The following is a 15,197-nucleotide window of genomic DNA, read 5'->3' on the forward strand; positions in this document are numbered from 1 at the left end:
CAGGCCAAAATATAATTAAAATAGAAATGATAGTTGTTTTCAAAGGGACCCTTTTCACATTATAGTTTGACTTATTATAGTAGGAAAAGGTCAAATGTATACAATAAAATGAACAATGACAGTTTCAGGGTGTTATTTAAGGCTGGTTCATAATCATAGTGGTATTTACTAGAAACAGCTGTATGTGGTATCAGCAGCAACGGGGATTGTTCTTCTGTAACAATCAAAACTGTGAAAACAGCTGTGATTATTTAAGGTCCAGCACACTTACACAGGTGTTTTCATTTATTCTGGCTGATTAGAGTGCTCACATTGCAGATGAGCATGTTATTAAAGTCCACATATTATAAAACCATAAGTAGTCCCATTCTAACAGGATAAACAAACCAAATTGAAGCGTGAGCTAAATGCCGGTTAAGCCCAGTCTGTAATCAGGCAAAGTAAAAACACTTGTGTGGTTGCAACTGTGAAGTACCTGTTCCACTGTAAAGAACTGAAACAAACAGAAGACTTTATGCATGTTTATTATGAAAAACATTCAACAGTATTTAACTGAATTATCTCATATTTCAAATTCCTCCAAAGAGGACAAGCACAGCCCTAAAACAGAAGGAAAGAAAAGCCGCACATGGAAGAAAGAGAAACTTAGACACTTGGAGAGTGTGTACATACCACTAACTATCACAGAGTTCTTGGATCTCTAAATAATAACCAAAGTATAAATAACTTAAACAAATAAGAAGGATAAAAAAAAGAGAAATGTGTTGGTGTTATATTTTGCCTTAATGCCTGCATTAAGAAAACTGAGGATGGCAAATCACCTATACATGGGCAAACATCTAAATATTGGCATAATGAAACAGTCGGACTGGGGGGGTACAGTCATTACTTTATCACAGAATTCGATCTATTTTGCCTTTTAAGATCACCTTCCCTTGAGCACCATTTACATTATTTGAATGCATAAAAAGGTCCCACAATAGAGTTTTGCCAGTTTCTGTAGACATGACAAATTCTTTGAAGCCACCAACTAGTGGTCTTAAAACAACACATTTTAATGGGAAAGTGAGCATTTAACACTTTTAACTCAATTAACTCAACTTGCAGATTTCCCAAAACACATCCCAAGGTCCACCTAACTATTTGCCTCTCACACTACTGTACTGGTTCATATCCAATTTATTTTCCCATTATCTTAATACTGGTAACCAAATGTCTACACTGTCTGAATTAAAGATTCAAAGCTCCCCAATCTGCATTACTACTCAATTAATCAAACACACCATTCACATGAACCTGCAACATTTTTAACTAACATGACCTGAGAATTATCTTGGGCCACCAGCCATTTTGTCCATGGACAATGATGGCCTCCATCCTTCCACCCATTCACATCCTCAGTTAAACCCTTTAATGCCACCTCACTGCTGCATCTCATCTGCTGGACCTTTCAACATGACAATATCCAACTCAGCTTAATCACAAAAGCCACCCCATATTGTGCAGAAGGTGGCCTCCGACAGAACGAGAGTTTTCTCACTTTTCTTATCCTTGAACTAACTGAATGGAGAATCACAGGGCCAGCTGATTTTGTGGTATTGTGGCTTTTCTGCCCAGTTCTCCAAATCTTTGATCAAAAGAATGAATCAAAGCTTCCAATGGGAAAGTTAAATTCCTCTCCTTAGGTCAACCTAATTAAACATACTGTATATCACAAAGGAAATCCTGCATTTTTTATGTCCTGAGGTTAATGATTTGGCCTTCTGAGTTCTTGCTTGTGAAGCTGTGAAACGTTACACTTTTTGCTACCACGGCAGTTTAAACAGTTTCCTTTAGAGGTTTTTCTTTTTCTTTACAAGTAACATATCCTGTCTACGCCCCTGCCATCTAGTTTATCATGCAGTTTGAGTTTTCTCTGAAATTTACACTTTGCAGTTTTAATTTTATGCATTTTTCAATGTCTTATGAAATGGTAACCTCATCTCATGTGTCATTGTCATTGGTTTTCTTAGTCCATGTAAAGCTGATTACAATTCTTAATAATTCAGACTGAGAAGAAAGAGAAGCATCAATGAAAAAAATTTTTTTGGTTATAATAATTATAATAAAACCGTTAAATGTAAAACACACTGTGAAATGAAATGAATGTCTAATGCACAATATAAAAACATTTATGTCTCCTAAGAACAGGTCATGAGTCAATCCACATTCAATGTATTTAACCCAGGAAGTGGATTTAAAAAAATAATAATAAAAAGAACACATGAAAAACAAAAGCAACAAAAAGTCCTTAAAACTCCCAAATCTCAACTTGACATAAAATAACCTACATTGCCACTAGTTGATAACAAAGCTGTAAGATGAACAAAAATGAATACATATACAGAGGTGAGAAGTATTACAAAAAGTAAACATCATGACTTTCACACAAACAAAACGATCAAATAACAAAACATTTTTATCAAGCTAGTGCTGTAACAGGACAGGGAATAGAATTCAGACTGCATTTCGTCTTTTACATCTTTTTTTGATGAGGAAGATCTGGGTGATTGATGGATCAATAGATGTACCATAGACTGTTCTGAGCTGTTGAAGTGTTGTCATTAAACACATTCCCACTTTTTCATAGTAGTAGTGTTTCGGCTTATAATCATTGATTATTAACTTGCATTTTATAGTATGTTACCTGTCATTCTTTTTCAATAGCTCATTAGTTTTTGGCAAAGCATTTTTTTAAAAATGCTGAGGGATTTTAGTTTATTTAGTCATGAAGTAAATTCTTCAAAGATTTGAAAACATGTTTCCACTGGACAGCAGTGCTATGTTATAATTACTGCAGGGCTTTTATGATGATCCCAGGAGAATGAAAATCCATTATTGTTTTTGGCTCACCATCACACTGAAGCAGCACTTGAGCTTATCACAGGTGACACATTAGCCACCCAGAGGTGCTCAGCCTGCCTGGCCTGACATAAAGTCAAACATGAAACTTTGCTTGACCTCAATTTAGCTTCATAATGACATACTGTAGCCTCCAATCACCAAGTTATTCCTCTCAAAGAGCTGTAACAAAATAGGCTGCATAGGGAACATAGTTAGACCTATGTTTGGGTTCATGCATTTAAAGAAAATCAATGTGGGGAACAAGACTGATTGTAAATGGTCTACTTCTATAGTGCTTTATGCAAAGCGCTTTAGAATGCTGCCTCTCATTCACCCATTCACACACACATTCACACACCGATAACGGTGGGTGCCATGCAAGGTGCTCACCTGACCTACTGGGAGCAACTTGGGGTTCAGTGTCTTGCCCAAGGACACTTCGACACATAGCCAGGAAGGAGCAGGAGTCGAACCACTTACCCGTGGATTACTGCCGTACCAACTGAGCTACATCGGCCCCACTGTATTGTTTTACATAGTGCAAAACCCCTCATAAGACAAAGGACCTCTGAATTGACCCTGTCCCCTTCCCAACCTTCCCAAATAAACACCCTATTATTTCCCAGATTGCTTCCAGAGCCAAAGACAGCCAAGTTTCTAGCAATTTTCTTTGTTAACCATGCTGCTTTGAGGCCGTTGCTACATAACCTGTGAATCCATTGTCACCATGGTGATATTTTAAAGAGTTAATGAATTTTATATTAGAGCAAACTGTTCTTAATTCTGAAACCTGGCAGAATGCTCTTTGGATGCTCTCACCTGCCTGTTTAAAAAACAAATACATGTCAGTTTCCCATTCTTTGAATCCCATCCTCCCTCCCTGCCCTCTCCCCTTTCCAGCAAAGTGAACTTTGGTCTCAGAAAACAGCAGGTTTTAGGAAGTGAGCTAGTTCTAGTGGGGGTGTAACACAGGCATGTTTACAAATGTGAAGTGTTGCACAACACTGAACAATGCTGAATCTTTTTTTTTTTTTACAAACTGTCAACACCTCCCATTTGATGCATGCTTGACTGGTAATCCTGACCGACAAGCCCTGACCGTGACCCTGAGCCAAACAAATCTCTCTTTCTTCCACCACTGCCTATACTGCCTAACATCTATACCCCTTTACAAACCCTCTATTTAATATATTTGTGGTAGGTGAAACTACACCTATTAATAAACCTTTTTAGACCTTAAAAACATAAAAACTTTCTAATGGCTTGATTTTTATATTCTGTATCTAAAACACACATTTGAGTTAAGAAACAACTTCAACTCAAAATGTGTCACATTTGCAATGTAATGCTAATTAATTGCTCATGTTCCTTCCTCATTAAATATAATCAACTACTCTTTTTCCAGGTCTGTGGTTTCATTGAGTCTTTTCATCCTTCTTTTTGAGGGCCCTTAGGTACTTTCAATTCAATCAACTCAGAAAGTATATATTTTTCTACATTCAAATATTTAAAAAGTGTTTGGCAAGTGAAAATGATATTATCAGCCCTGTAAGAAATAATGGTGAACAATTGTAGCCAACAGCTGCATTTTTGGTTGAGTTTTTTCAGTTGATTGGATTGAAAGTGAATCGTCTGCCAGCCCTGGTTTTCTTCTCTTCCTCTTTCCACTTGTCCTTAGCGCATCTTGTGTTCCACATCAGCGTTGGCCATGTTTGAGCCAGGGCTGGGGTCCTGCTGTCGTCTGGACTGGGGAGAGACAGGGATGGAAGTATGAAAGACGATAGAGGTTGGGGGTGGGGGGGGATTGATAACAAGAGATGTGGAAAGAAGAGCAAGTATCATATAGATGAGAAGATAAGAAAAGGGAGTTGTGAAGGACAGCAAGAAAGAAGTTGGAGAAAAAGACACGATACATTAAGTACAATTTTTCAAGCCTTAACAAGGTGTTGGTACCATTCACCAAAAAAGCCTGCAGTTTTCTCTGAAATAACTTAAAACTAACAAAAGTAATAAAACCTGTATGAAGTGTCTGTTTTGTGTCTATTCTTGGTGATTTTGAGGCTCTTTGGGATAGTTTTAGGTTGTTGTTGTGTATTTCCTTGTGGTCATTTTGTGTCTTTAACCTGAGCTATTTCAAACAAAAAATGTGAACAGGAACTTCAAAGACTCTGGCTCATGGGCTCCTTGACCTCTCGGGCTCCTCCGCTGTGGGTCTGATAGACCCCTTCAGTTCTCCATTAATTTGTACATGTTAATAAAAAGTATAGAACTATACTATACTGTATATATTTAAAAAATATATACAGTATATATTTAAAAAATATATACAGTATATATCCAAAAAACATTTACCACATTAACATTTAAAGGGTGACTTCACCAATTTTCAACTTGCTTTCTATGGCTTTAGTTTAAACTTCCCTCTGACTTCCCTACATTAAAATACTTCTCTGCTCCTAGCTGAAAAACTACTCCAGGTGACATCAGTTGGAGGAGTTTCTTCATTAGGAGTTCAGATGATGGCATCTGGTGGAGCTCTGGAAAAGCAGGTTGACCATGATTACAACCTCCATAGTATGAGAAACGAGATGACATAATCTGAACTCAAGGTTCCTTTCAAGTGATGTCATCTGGAGGCATTTTTCAGCTAGAGATAGTGAAGTCATAGGTGAGTTTAATGGCATTTATGTATATGTACTACTCAAACTAGAACCAAAAGAAGCAAGTTCAAAATCAGTACAGTCATTCCTTTCATACTTTTCCACAGTTTTTTTTTAACATATAGTAACCAAAGAGAACCACATGTAAGAATAGCACTAGGTAAAATGAACTACTGCAAGCGGATGCGAGACTAATTAAAAACCAAAAAAAATGAAGCTGCACTTTTCCAAAGTGTCACTAGAGGAAGCCAGAGAGCTTTATCATTACAAGGCTCAGTGCTGCTGTTTATACACTTTCCTAATGTTGATATTTTAGTCAAGGTAGCTGGCAGACAGATAGGCAGAGTTAGAGACAGTCTGACACAGAAAATCACACACACACACACACATGCATGCACAAACACACACACACACACACACACACACACACACACACACAAAGTGAATCATTAGGTCATAAGCCATCAGCGTGACAAGACTTTTAAATATATTTCATGACTGGGTGTAGTGTATGTGTGTGGGATTTTGTGTGCCCCTGAAATGACTTGCTGCTGTTGTAAAAAAAAAGTGGTTACATGTTTACACTCAGGCTAAGTGATAGCTGAGGGAATTTAGCGAGGTCAGGTGAGAGGGAGAAGGGGAGGGACATGAGAATGTGCGGGGAGAGAGGTGAGGCGGAGAGCAGGGCAGACAGAAATGCAGACAGAGATAGTAAAGGGGTTGCTTAGGTCAACTGGAATCTAGTTTGTCTCATCTCAGTGACTCACCATAACAGAAACATACACATAGTCACATGCACACACATACAGTATGTCATGCTACCATTTTGACTCCTCACAGCCAGACTGACTCCACCTTCTGTCTGTCTCCCGGGGAAAGCTCTCTGTTATTTTATCAAAACTGCTGCCATCAAATATTCATGTGTGGCTCACGTAGAACAACTTGATTGCAGATCAAAGTGGAGTCACAGGGAATGAATGAATGAACGCTAACTGTTCAATACAGCACCCTCTCTGTTTCAGTGTGTGTCAGGTCACATACGTCCACCTGTGCAATGAAGAATGCTTTGGTAATCTTGTATTCTGTTCACACTGTCTGAAGACAACTCTTCCTAAGGCATGGGGGACAAAATCTACAACAATCAGTCTAACATTTAGCAAACTCTAATATGAGATTTCAAATAAATTTTAAATAAACATAAATGATGGACATAATTGAAATATAATCCAACTTAAAAAGAAGAACTCTGTTTTCCCTCAGCGATGTTGCTGCTGCAGCACGGCTGCCAGTAGTTTAGCATTTGTCTTTTCGGAAGCGAGTGATCTTTGCTAATCACAAGGGCACGAGGAGAGCTTTCTGTATTGATCCACACACAGATGGAGGTCTGATGGGCCACTATAGGCTGCTTAACCACAACTCAGTACTAGAGAGGGTAGTGTGTGTGTATGTGTTTGTTTGTGTGTTTGTGTGTGTGTGTGTGTGTGTGTGTATGGTGATGAGGTGATGAACTTGCAGCAGATTTGCTGCATGTGCGAGTTTGTGCACATGCACATGTGCCTGTACAGTGTCTGAATGTGTCTATGAATATGTGTGTGTGTGAAGCTGGGAGGTCTGATGACGATCGATACTAATGATATATTAATGCTTTCAGTGCCAGCTCATCATTCACCACCAAATCCCTTTCTGCTGAGCACTTGGAGAACTGTGTGAGTGTTTGTATGTGTGTGTGTTGGAGTTAAAAGGCACATTTCTTTTCAATCTATTGCTGCTCCATCCATCATTCTGATAGGTACCTTTGAACTTAAATGACTGGAATATCACTGATTTTGGATGAAAAATGTTGTATCTGCCAAAAGGACAAAGTTTCAGGAATTGTGGATGGGGAAAAGCTTTTTATTCAGTGAGCACCCAAAGAAAAAAACATGTCAGTGCTTTTTCGCTGAGCTTTACTGTAATGAAATTTACTCAACCCAGTAAAAGCTTCAGTTTAAGATGAAATTGAAGTTGGAAAGACAGGATTTTCCCCAACAGCATTTAAAAAAACGTAATTTGTGTTGATAATGTAGAAATACTCATTCAGTGAGAGGTTTACAATTTAAATTAGGTTTCTGAAATGTTCTGAAACTCAGATTGTGACAGAATGTTTCACTTTAAGATGGCGGCCCTTTCAGTCTAAATATCATAAGTATTCTTCTGATGAACAGAACAATAACTTAACTGTGTCTTTGAATGGCACGCTGTATAGACAGGCAGAGAGATAACTAAATCACCAGTTAACCAGAGTTGCAGAGAAGGACAGAGAGAGAAGGAGAGGTGGAGTTCTGACCACAGAAATGCAGAGGCTGAATCTGTGCAGCTATTCAGCACTGCTCGTCAGTCACACCCAAACAACTTAGAGCAGATTTATGAGACCTTGCTGTGACTGCTGTTTTTATCAATCCTAACACTTAAACCTTTTGTTCATATGGACACTGTGTTGTGAAGTATGTTCTGCAACTTGTCTAATCATGTGCAAGACAAAAGGCACATTTTAATTCAGAATTAAAAGAAGCTTTAAGTAACTTAATCCACATTCTTCAACATTAGACTATTAACCCACTAATCTTTCTACATTACTAAACTGCACAGGTAAACGATGAACAGGTAACAAAATATATTCAAGCCTTTAAAGCTTCAAAATATGTCTATACACTGTGAGAGGTTGCGAGTTTAAAATTCCAACGTTTTAAAAGAGGAATTCTAACACGGCATATGTTTCAAACTTGTTAAACAAGGAAATGGCTTATGACAGGCTCACAGTCACAAATATTTGGTAAATGGCCACTTATATAACGCTTTTATCCAAAGCTCTCTACAATGATGTTTCCCATTCACCCATCCAAACACACACTTACACACCAATGGCGGTGGCTGCCATGCAAGGTGCTCACCTGACCCACTGGAAGCAACTTGGGGTTCAGTGTCTTGCCCAAGGACACTTCGACATGTAGGCGGGAGTGACGTTTGAACGACTGACACTTTGGTCCATGGATGACTGCCTTACCAACTGATCTACAGCTGCCCCTCATTTATATGCATCTAGGTGAGCGGCAGAGTTTTGAAAGGGATATTCCATATCTTATTCCTGATATAAAATAAGAAGAGCTACTTTATTGACACTGATTAATTAAAATTTCACTTTACTGATTATGGCTAGTATCCATCAAATTGTGGGGACACTGAATCATTGCTTTTAAATTGCTGCTTACAACCTTCTTGCCAACAGAGAAGATCAATATCCCTTAGAAATCTGTCTGTTTAGTCTGATGCTAGAGCCGGCAGCCTGTTAGCTTAGCATAAAGACTGGAGGCAGATAAAGACCTGTAAAGCTCAATAAAAGTCAATGAACAGTTACACTGCTCTGCTTTCTAACTGTTCAGACATAAAGTTCGGTGACTTTTAGAGGCAGTGCACCAGCATATAAAGAACAAACAATTGGGAGAATTAGACGTAAAATTGCCTGCCACAAAGTGAGATGAAGATGCAGCCGTAGGAAATGAAAATGTTGCAAGATTTAACAACATGCAAACCACATGTATGTACACTTCCAGGACATAAAGAGATCAGAAGAGCTTTCTGGTGAGTTCGGAGCTAATGTGAGCTCAAGACAAACCCATGAACACAAACCTACTGCCAGGGTACAGTTGAAACATTAGCTGTGCAGATGCATAAATGATATTTTAAGGGCAACTAGTTTTTGTATGATTTTAACAAACAAATCAAATTAATGTGTTTGAAATACACACAGTATATTTTAAGGAACTTACTGTTTTTGTTTTTTTGAAATAGTAATTCAATGTAAACTATGCTAAGTAAAGAGTAGGCCAAATCTAAATAATCAAGTTTTCTATACAGGCTACCAGTGTACTACACTAAACAAACATTTGGAGGGTTCTTTTCTCCGCACATGTCCAATGAGACTACTGTAACTACGAACTCTTTAAGCCTTATGTTGGTGCAAGATTTGAACAAATTCAACAGCACGATAACTGGTGATCTTTAGAGGTTAGGTGGATTTTAAGCTACCATAAAGGCTCCAGCTTCATACTTAACACACAGACATTAGAGTGATATTGAACTTCAAGAAAACAAATACACACATTTGCTGAAATAGTTATGTGTTCTGATTACTTGACCTTCACATAAACTGCTATTACTTTACTGTGGGCTTTAACAGTTTAAGCTGAAAAACGTTTAATCATTTTGTCTTGTAAAGTGATAAGGCCCTTGGTGCTGGAAAAAAGGGAGGTACAATTCAGTAAGAAGAAATGGCTGGGACATATACTACTAACTGGTACATAATTTCCATTTTTGTTACTAAATCTAATACCTTTTTACACATTTACACACACACTGCACAGGGAGACAGTTATGGTACTTATATTGATTCAGCTGCAGACAAAAAAAGGGTTTATTTTTCTTTGAGTGCCTCAGGGAAGAAACATGAGATCAGTCCGATGAAAGATGACTTTCAATATATGCCTCTCTTTCTTTTCTTTCTTCCCTGTATTTTCTACTCTCATATCTGTTTTCTGAGTCGCTGCTTTTCTTTCACACTCTAATTTCTGTAAGACCATTTGCTGAAAAGATGGTCCATCTTTCTTGGTGTGTGTGTGTTTGTGTCTTTCTGTAAACTAGCTACAGTATGAAATGGTGACATTTAGCTTTTTCTATTATGCCTCATTTGCAGAAAACAAGCAGAAGCAAATATTATAGATACAAAATTCAAGTGCATGCATATTTATGCACACACACGTGCGCGCGCACACCCACCCACCCACATACACACACACGTACATACACACAGCTGAAAATAGGCACACACACAAAAAATACTGAATAAATTCAAGAATTCACATAAACACGTAGATGAACACACACATGCACACACAAACACCCACACACACATGCACACACACAGGGTGGTTTAGTGCATGACAGTGTGATAGATGGTGAGAAATGAAGGACACAGACCCTGTTCTTTTCTGCTGGCTGTCTGTGTGTCATCAGTCCCAGATTTTAGAAACCACAGGGTCCTAAAAGAATAAACAATTTGGGGTTCATTGGTAGGTGTCATCTTATGAAGGATGCCACTGATATCCCTAAAGCCTTGCTGGGAAAGTGAGTTTATCTTAGTTAAAGTTATTGCATTTGGGACAATTATAAATTTTAAACCTACAGTGTATGAATTTGTGAATCTGGATTCCTGTACAAATTAAGACACTTCAAACAGCACAAAGTTGTACATGATGATAGTTCAACATATCTAGGCAATGTACATTTCTGAAACTTGAATTTTACAATTTCACCTATTTGTACAAAGTCAATAAACTACTTTCCCTTCTGAGGCTTTTGGGACACCTGACAAAACTGAATCAGTCATTCAATAGTTCAATAATATCAAATCAAATCAATTATCAGATTAGATTTATTGTCAAACTGATCATGCACTTAACCTAAGATTCAAACTGTAGAAATTCTATTCAAATAACAAAAAAATAATTAAAGCACACAACCACACATCACACAACCCTAAGCCACCCCAAGCGCTAAGCAAAGAAAATCCTACTGGAAATAAGAATCTGTGGCTTTAGAATAAGTTTTTGAACTCTCAACCAATATATCTTCTATATGACACAATTAGAGTATAAGTGTAGATTCAAATTAAGAGCATTTTTTTTTTTTCCTAAAAAAGTTAAAGACTGGAGGCAGATAAAGATCAGCTGATGAATAATTGCTGTCTGATGAATAGTTCATCAGACAGCAACTGACATACTGGAGAGACCAATCATTTTATGAAGGAAAGCAGGAAAATGAGCAAGATGTGTAAGTAAAAATATTATTATCATTTTTCCAGTTGAATGTAGTCTTGCAAAGCCAGCAAATAAACTCTAAATCCCACTTCACTTGTTCACTGCAGTCTGCCTAATGCTCACAGGCATTTGTTTGTGACAAAAATAGGTTGGGAACATTGACCTTTCATGTGACCAGACATCCCATTAAAGATCATAGGATGTCTTTGTTATTATTCACTGAGATCTGCTGAGATCTGGGGGGCATAAATAAGTCATGCATTTTCAGAATAATGCTTTAGTTTTCATTTACAGATACAACCATATGACTACAGCCATCAATGCTGATGATTGTAGTCAGAGGTACTTTTTAGTACTGTGTTAAGTTACAAGTGTGGGTGTGAATCTCATTATCAATCTGTACACCACAATTTACAGAATTTACAGTTTGGTTTCCTGCAGGAGAATCTGAGTTCATATAACCTAGGCTAGCTTGGCAAGGACAGAGAAACTCTATGCAGCCTAGCAATTTTACAATTAGAGCTACAATGTCCAATAACAGTCTGTCCACTTGTATTTAAGATGGCAGACCCTCTCACCTCTAGATCCTCTCTGTGTGATCGGTCTCTGTCTTCAAAGTCTCTGGTTCTGCGTCGAGCCTCTTCAAATGCTGCCTGGGCCAAAGCATCCTCATGCTACATACACACAAACAGTGGGATGTGTTTAGTTTTCTGTTTCTTCCATTATAGAGAAACCCCTAGGCTATGACAGAAATAGTTAGGACATCAAAAGTCAAAGACTTTTTCCCCTCAAAACAAGACAGATAAAGAGTGTAGGAAAGAGCACAACAGGATATAGACTTTTTCTTTTTTTTTTTTTACATCAACCTGTGAGCAGACATGTATTACCTGTGCCCTCTCTTCATCATACTCTAGGTATCCCATCCCATCCAGCCTCTGTAGGTCGATCCAGCCTCTCCAGATCACACACACCCCATTTAAGATCATAGGAGCCTTTAAATACACCTGGAAAAAGACTTACATTGATTAATACTGGCAGCATTTTTTTTTTTGTCATTTCCACAATATGAATGCATCTCTAGAGATGTTAAAATAAGCCAAAGTTCAGCATTTCATTGAATGTGTGCAAAAACAAAAGACTACTTGTTGTAATTATTTGTGATGTTCCATTAGCCTCAGTTGTACTGGATAAGTTCTGACGTAGCTAGTGGTTTTTCCTACTTCATAGCAGTTAGAGTGGAAGAAGGAAACGGAGACCTCTATCTCCCAAACAGAGCTTTTTATTATTCTACCACTCATGGATTGTGATTTAAGAATTTAAATTTTTACAAACTTTTCAGCTGTATTAGGCTGCTACTGTTATCACTAAGTCACACACACACACACACACACACACACAGACACGCACGCACGCCTACACACACACACACACAGGTTCAAGTCTGTCTGTGCACATGTTGATTTTTATAATCACTGCCCAGGGCCTAGGTCTTTTTCAATGGCCTTGTTCACACACTGGTAGCTAAAATATAACCCTATGGTCTTTTATCCCAATAGCTACCAGTATTGAAAACAAATGTGATGTTCCTCTTGTTCTCATGTGTCTCCAGTTAAGCATGATAGGAAATAAAAAGCACAGAACAACATTAGCTCTCAACCTCTCTTGTTTGACCTTGTGTCGCAACCGTTTTGTCTGTGAATGACTGCTGTGGTATACAGTGGTAAAAATAGAGGCACTAGAAGTTCCCATTGATATTTTATTAACCCATTTCTGTTCCTCATCTACACTGAGAAGCATTCATAAGCTCAGTCAGACTGTCAATACAGACAGTCTGCTTATATTACATGTCTATGGCTCTGTGCCACGAGTTCAGCAATGTAATCACCATGTATGTCAGTGTGTTTGTATCTGTAATCTGTTTGTATTTTCACATGGTGAGGGTATGTGTGCATTTGAAGACAGCATGGTGGACTATACTGATTCACATCATTTGTCAATAAAAAATAATTTGTTTTGGTGACAGCGAGAAAGGACAAATGTTTCTTTATAGTAAAAGTTATGATCCTTGCCTAGGTCCACTCCACATGGGGGACATATCTGGTGGAAATACTCACATCAGTTGAACATCAATATTTATAGTAAACAAGATTTCTGATAGAAATTATGTGTTTTAAACAGTTTTTGGACAGCGGTAGAAGACATCACACTCTACAGAGTCAGGGCACATGTTACACATCCAAATCCATGGATTTCTCCTTTGCATTTATTTAAAAGTTACAGCTCAGCACCAGCAAGGAAAAGTACAAGCATTTTAGCTTTTTCATTACACAAATGTCTCAAAGCTTCATGACTCAGTGTCTTTGTCTCTTCAGCAACGAGTGTCTATCAGATGATCGCCAACAGGTATGTCAAATTAAATCCCATAATCAGGGGCCTCCACAAGTCTGCACTTTTAAAAAACCCAAGCAGTACCTTACAAAAGACAAACATTTGATCCCACAATCAAAAATTATGTCGGTATTGTGACTGTTGACACCTTGACCAATTAAGAAAATCATTAAAATTATTCTCCAATGCTGTATCATGCTCACAAACTACTTTTTGGTGAGTATGACAAAGATTTGAACAATTTGCTGAAAGACACTAAAAGAAGAGAAGCATTTGTTTGTCCTTTTAGCTTATCCCGTGAGTTCAGGGTCGCCACAGCGGATCATTGTTGATTTGGCACAGTTTCTACCGGGCTGGGACCGGCACTGCATAACTGGGGATGGGAAAGGGCTCTTAGTGTCTTGCCCAGAAACACTTCGACATATAGCCAGGAGAGGGGATCTGACCACTGAACCTGTGGTCTGTGGACGACTGCCTTACCAACTGAGATAAACAAGAAAAAATATTAATTTCAATTAGAACAGCTTTACGTAACATGCTTGTAGGTAAAACATGTCTTCCCATAGAAAGCTGAGAAGTGAAAGTGAAATTTACTTCTACTTGAAAAGGCCCAATGACTCACTTTGGTAGTTTAAAACCCTCATGTGAATTTAGATTTTTCACGTGGCCTGTGCCTTTAGACTTGCTACATTCTCTTAGAACTTTATCACAATCAATAAAACAGTACCAGAGTGAAAAAAATGTATATAATTGCATTTTAATGAAAAAAAGAAGTGCTCCAAACCAAACAATGTTTAGGCTCTGTAATCTGTACTGTTACTTTCAGAACCATGTAACAAAATAAACACATTGAAGTAGTAAATCAAGCCTAAAATACTAAATGTGAAGGTAAAATTTGGTTTGCTGTTGTCTATCATCCACTGATCTTAATTAGAAAGAGACAATAGAAAGAGAGAGGCAGTGAAACAAACAGGCTAGAACTATTAAAGTGGTATTTTTATCCAATAAAACAAGTGTAAATATAGAAATATAGAATAAATTAACAAAATCAACCCCCACCCCCCGCACACATACAGACTGTATTTTTCTGTGTGATACTGGGCAAGTGCCACGTTCCTGCATTTTTACTCAGGCTATTTTGGGACAGCCTTTCACAGGGACCTCTTTTACCACAGCTACCCACAGTGCACCGGGGTTGCAGGGGAGACCGCACCCCAAGAGACTGTGGGTTTTGGTGTTTATTCGAGTGAATGTTTTGCTGTGTGTGTGTGTGTAAGAGAGAGACAGAGAGAGAGAGAGAGAGAGAGAGAGAGAGAGAGAGATGACTTCCACATCTGTGAGGCTGCATAGTGCTCTTAAAAGAAAGCTTCATTTAGTGGAAACGTGTGCATCTACACGTCTTTTTAAGGTTGTG

At 38.1% G+C, this 15,197-nt stretch overlaps 1 protein-coding gene across 5 annotated transcripts in view; it reads right to left on the reverse strand.

Moving 5' to 3' along the window:
- Positions 1–505: 505 nt before the first annotated feature.
- Positions 506–15,197, reverse strand: part of cbfb (core-binding factor subunit beta) — a 32,758-nt gene continuing 18,066 nt past the window's right edge. For 2 of the 5 annotated variants that reach the window (XM_067501375.1, XM_067501379.1), the window contains exons 4-6: positions 12,283–12,399; positions 11,974–12,069; positions 506–4,629 (exon numbers count right to left, since the gene is read on the reverse strand). In XM_067501375.1, the coding sequence (XP_067357476.1) occupies positions 4,558–4,629; positions 11,974–12,069; positions 12,283–12,399 (285 nt within the window). In that variant the 3' untranslated portion in view covers positions 506–4,557. Of the gene's footprint in view, positions 4,630–10,556; positions 10,619–11,973; positions 12,070–12,282; positions 12,400–15,197 lie in introns of all 5 variants that reach the window. The other 3 variants (XM_067501378.1, XM_067501377.1, XM_067501376.1) reach the window with 3 other exon arrangements.

Source organism: Channa argus, chromosome 4 (assembly GCF_033026475.1).
Source record: "Channa argus isolate prfri chromosome 4, Channa argus male v1.0, whole genome shotgun sequence".
NCBI classification, from domain to species: Eukaryota; Metazoa; Chordata; class Actinopteri; order Anabantiformes; family Channidae; genus Channa; species Channa argus.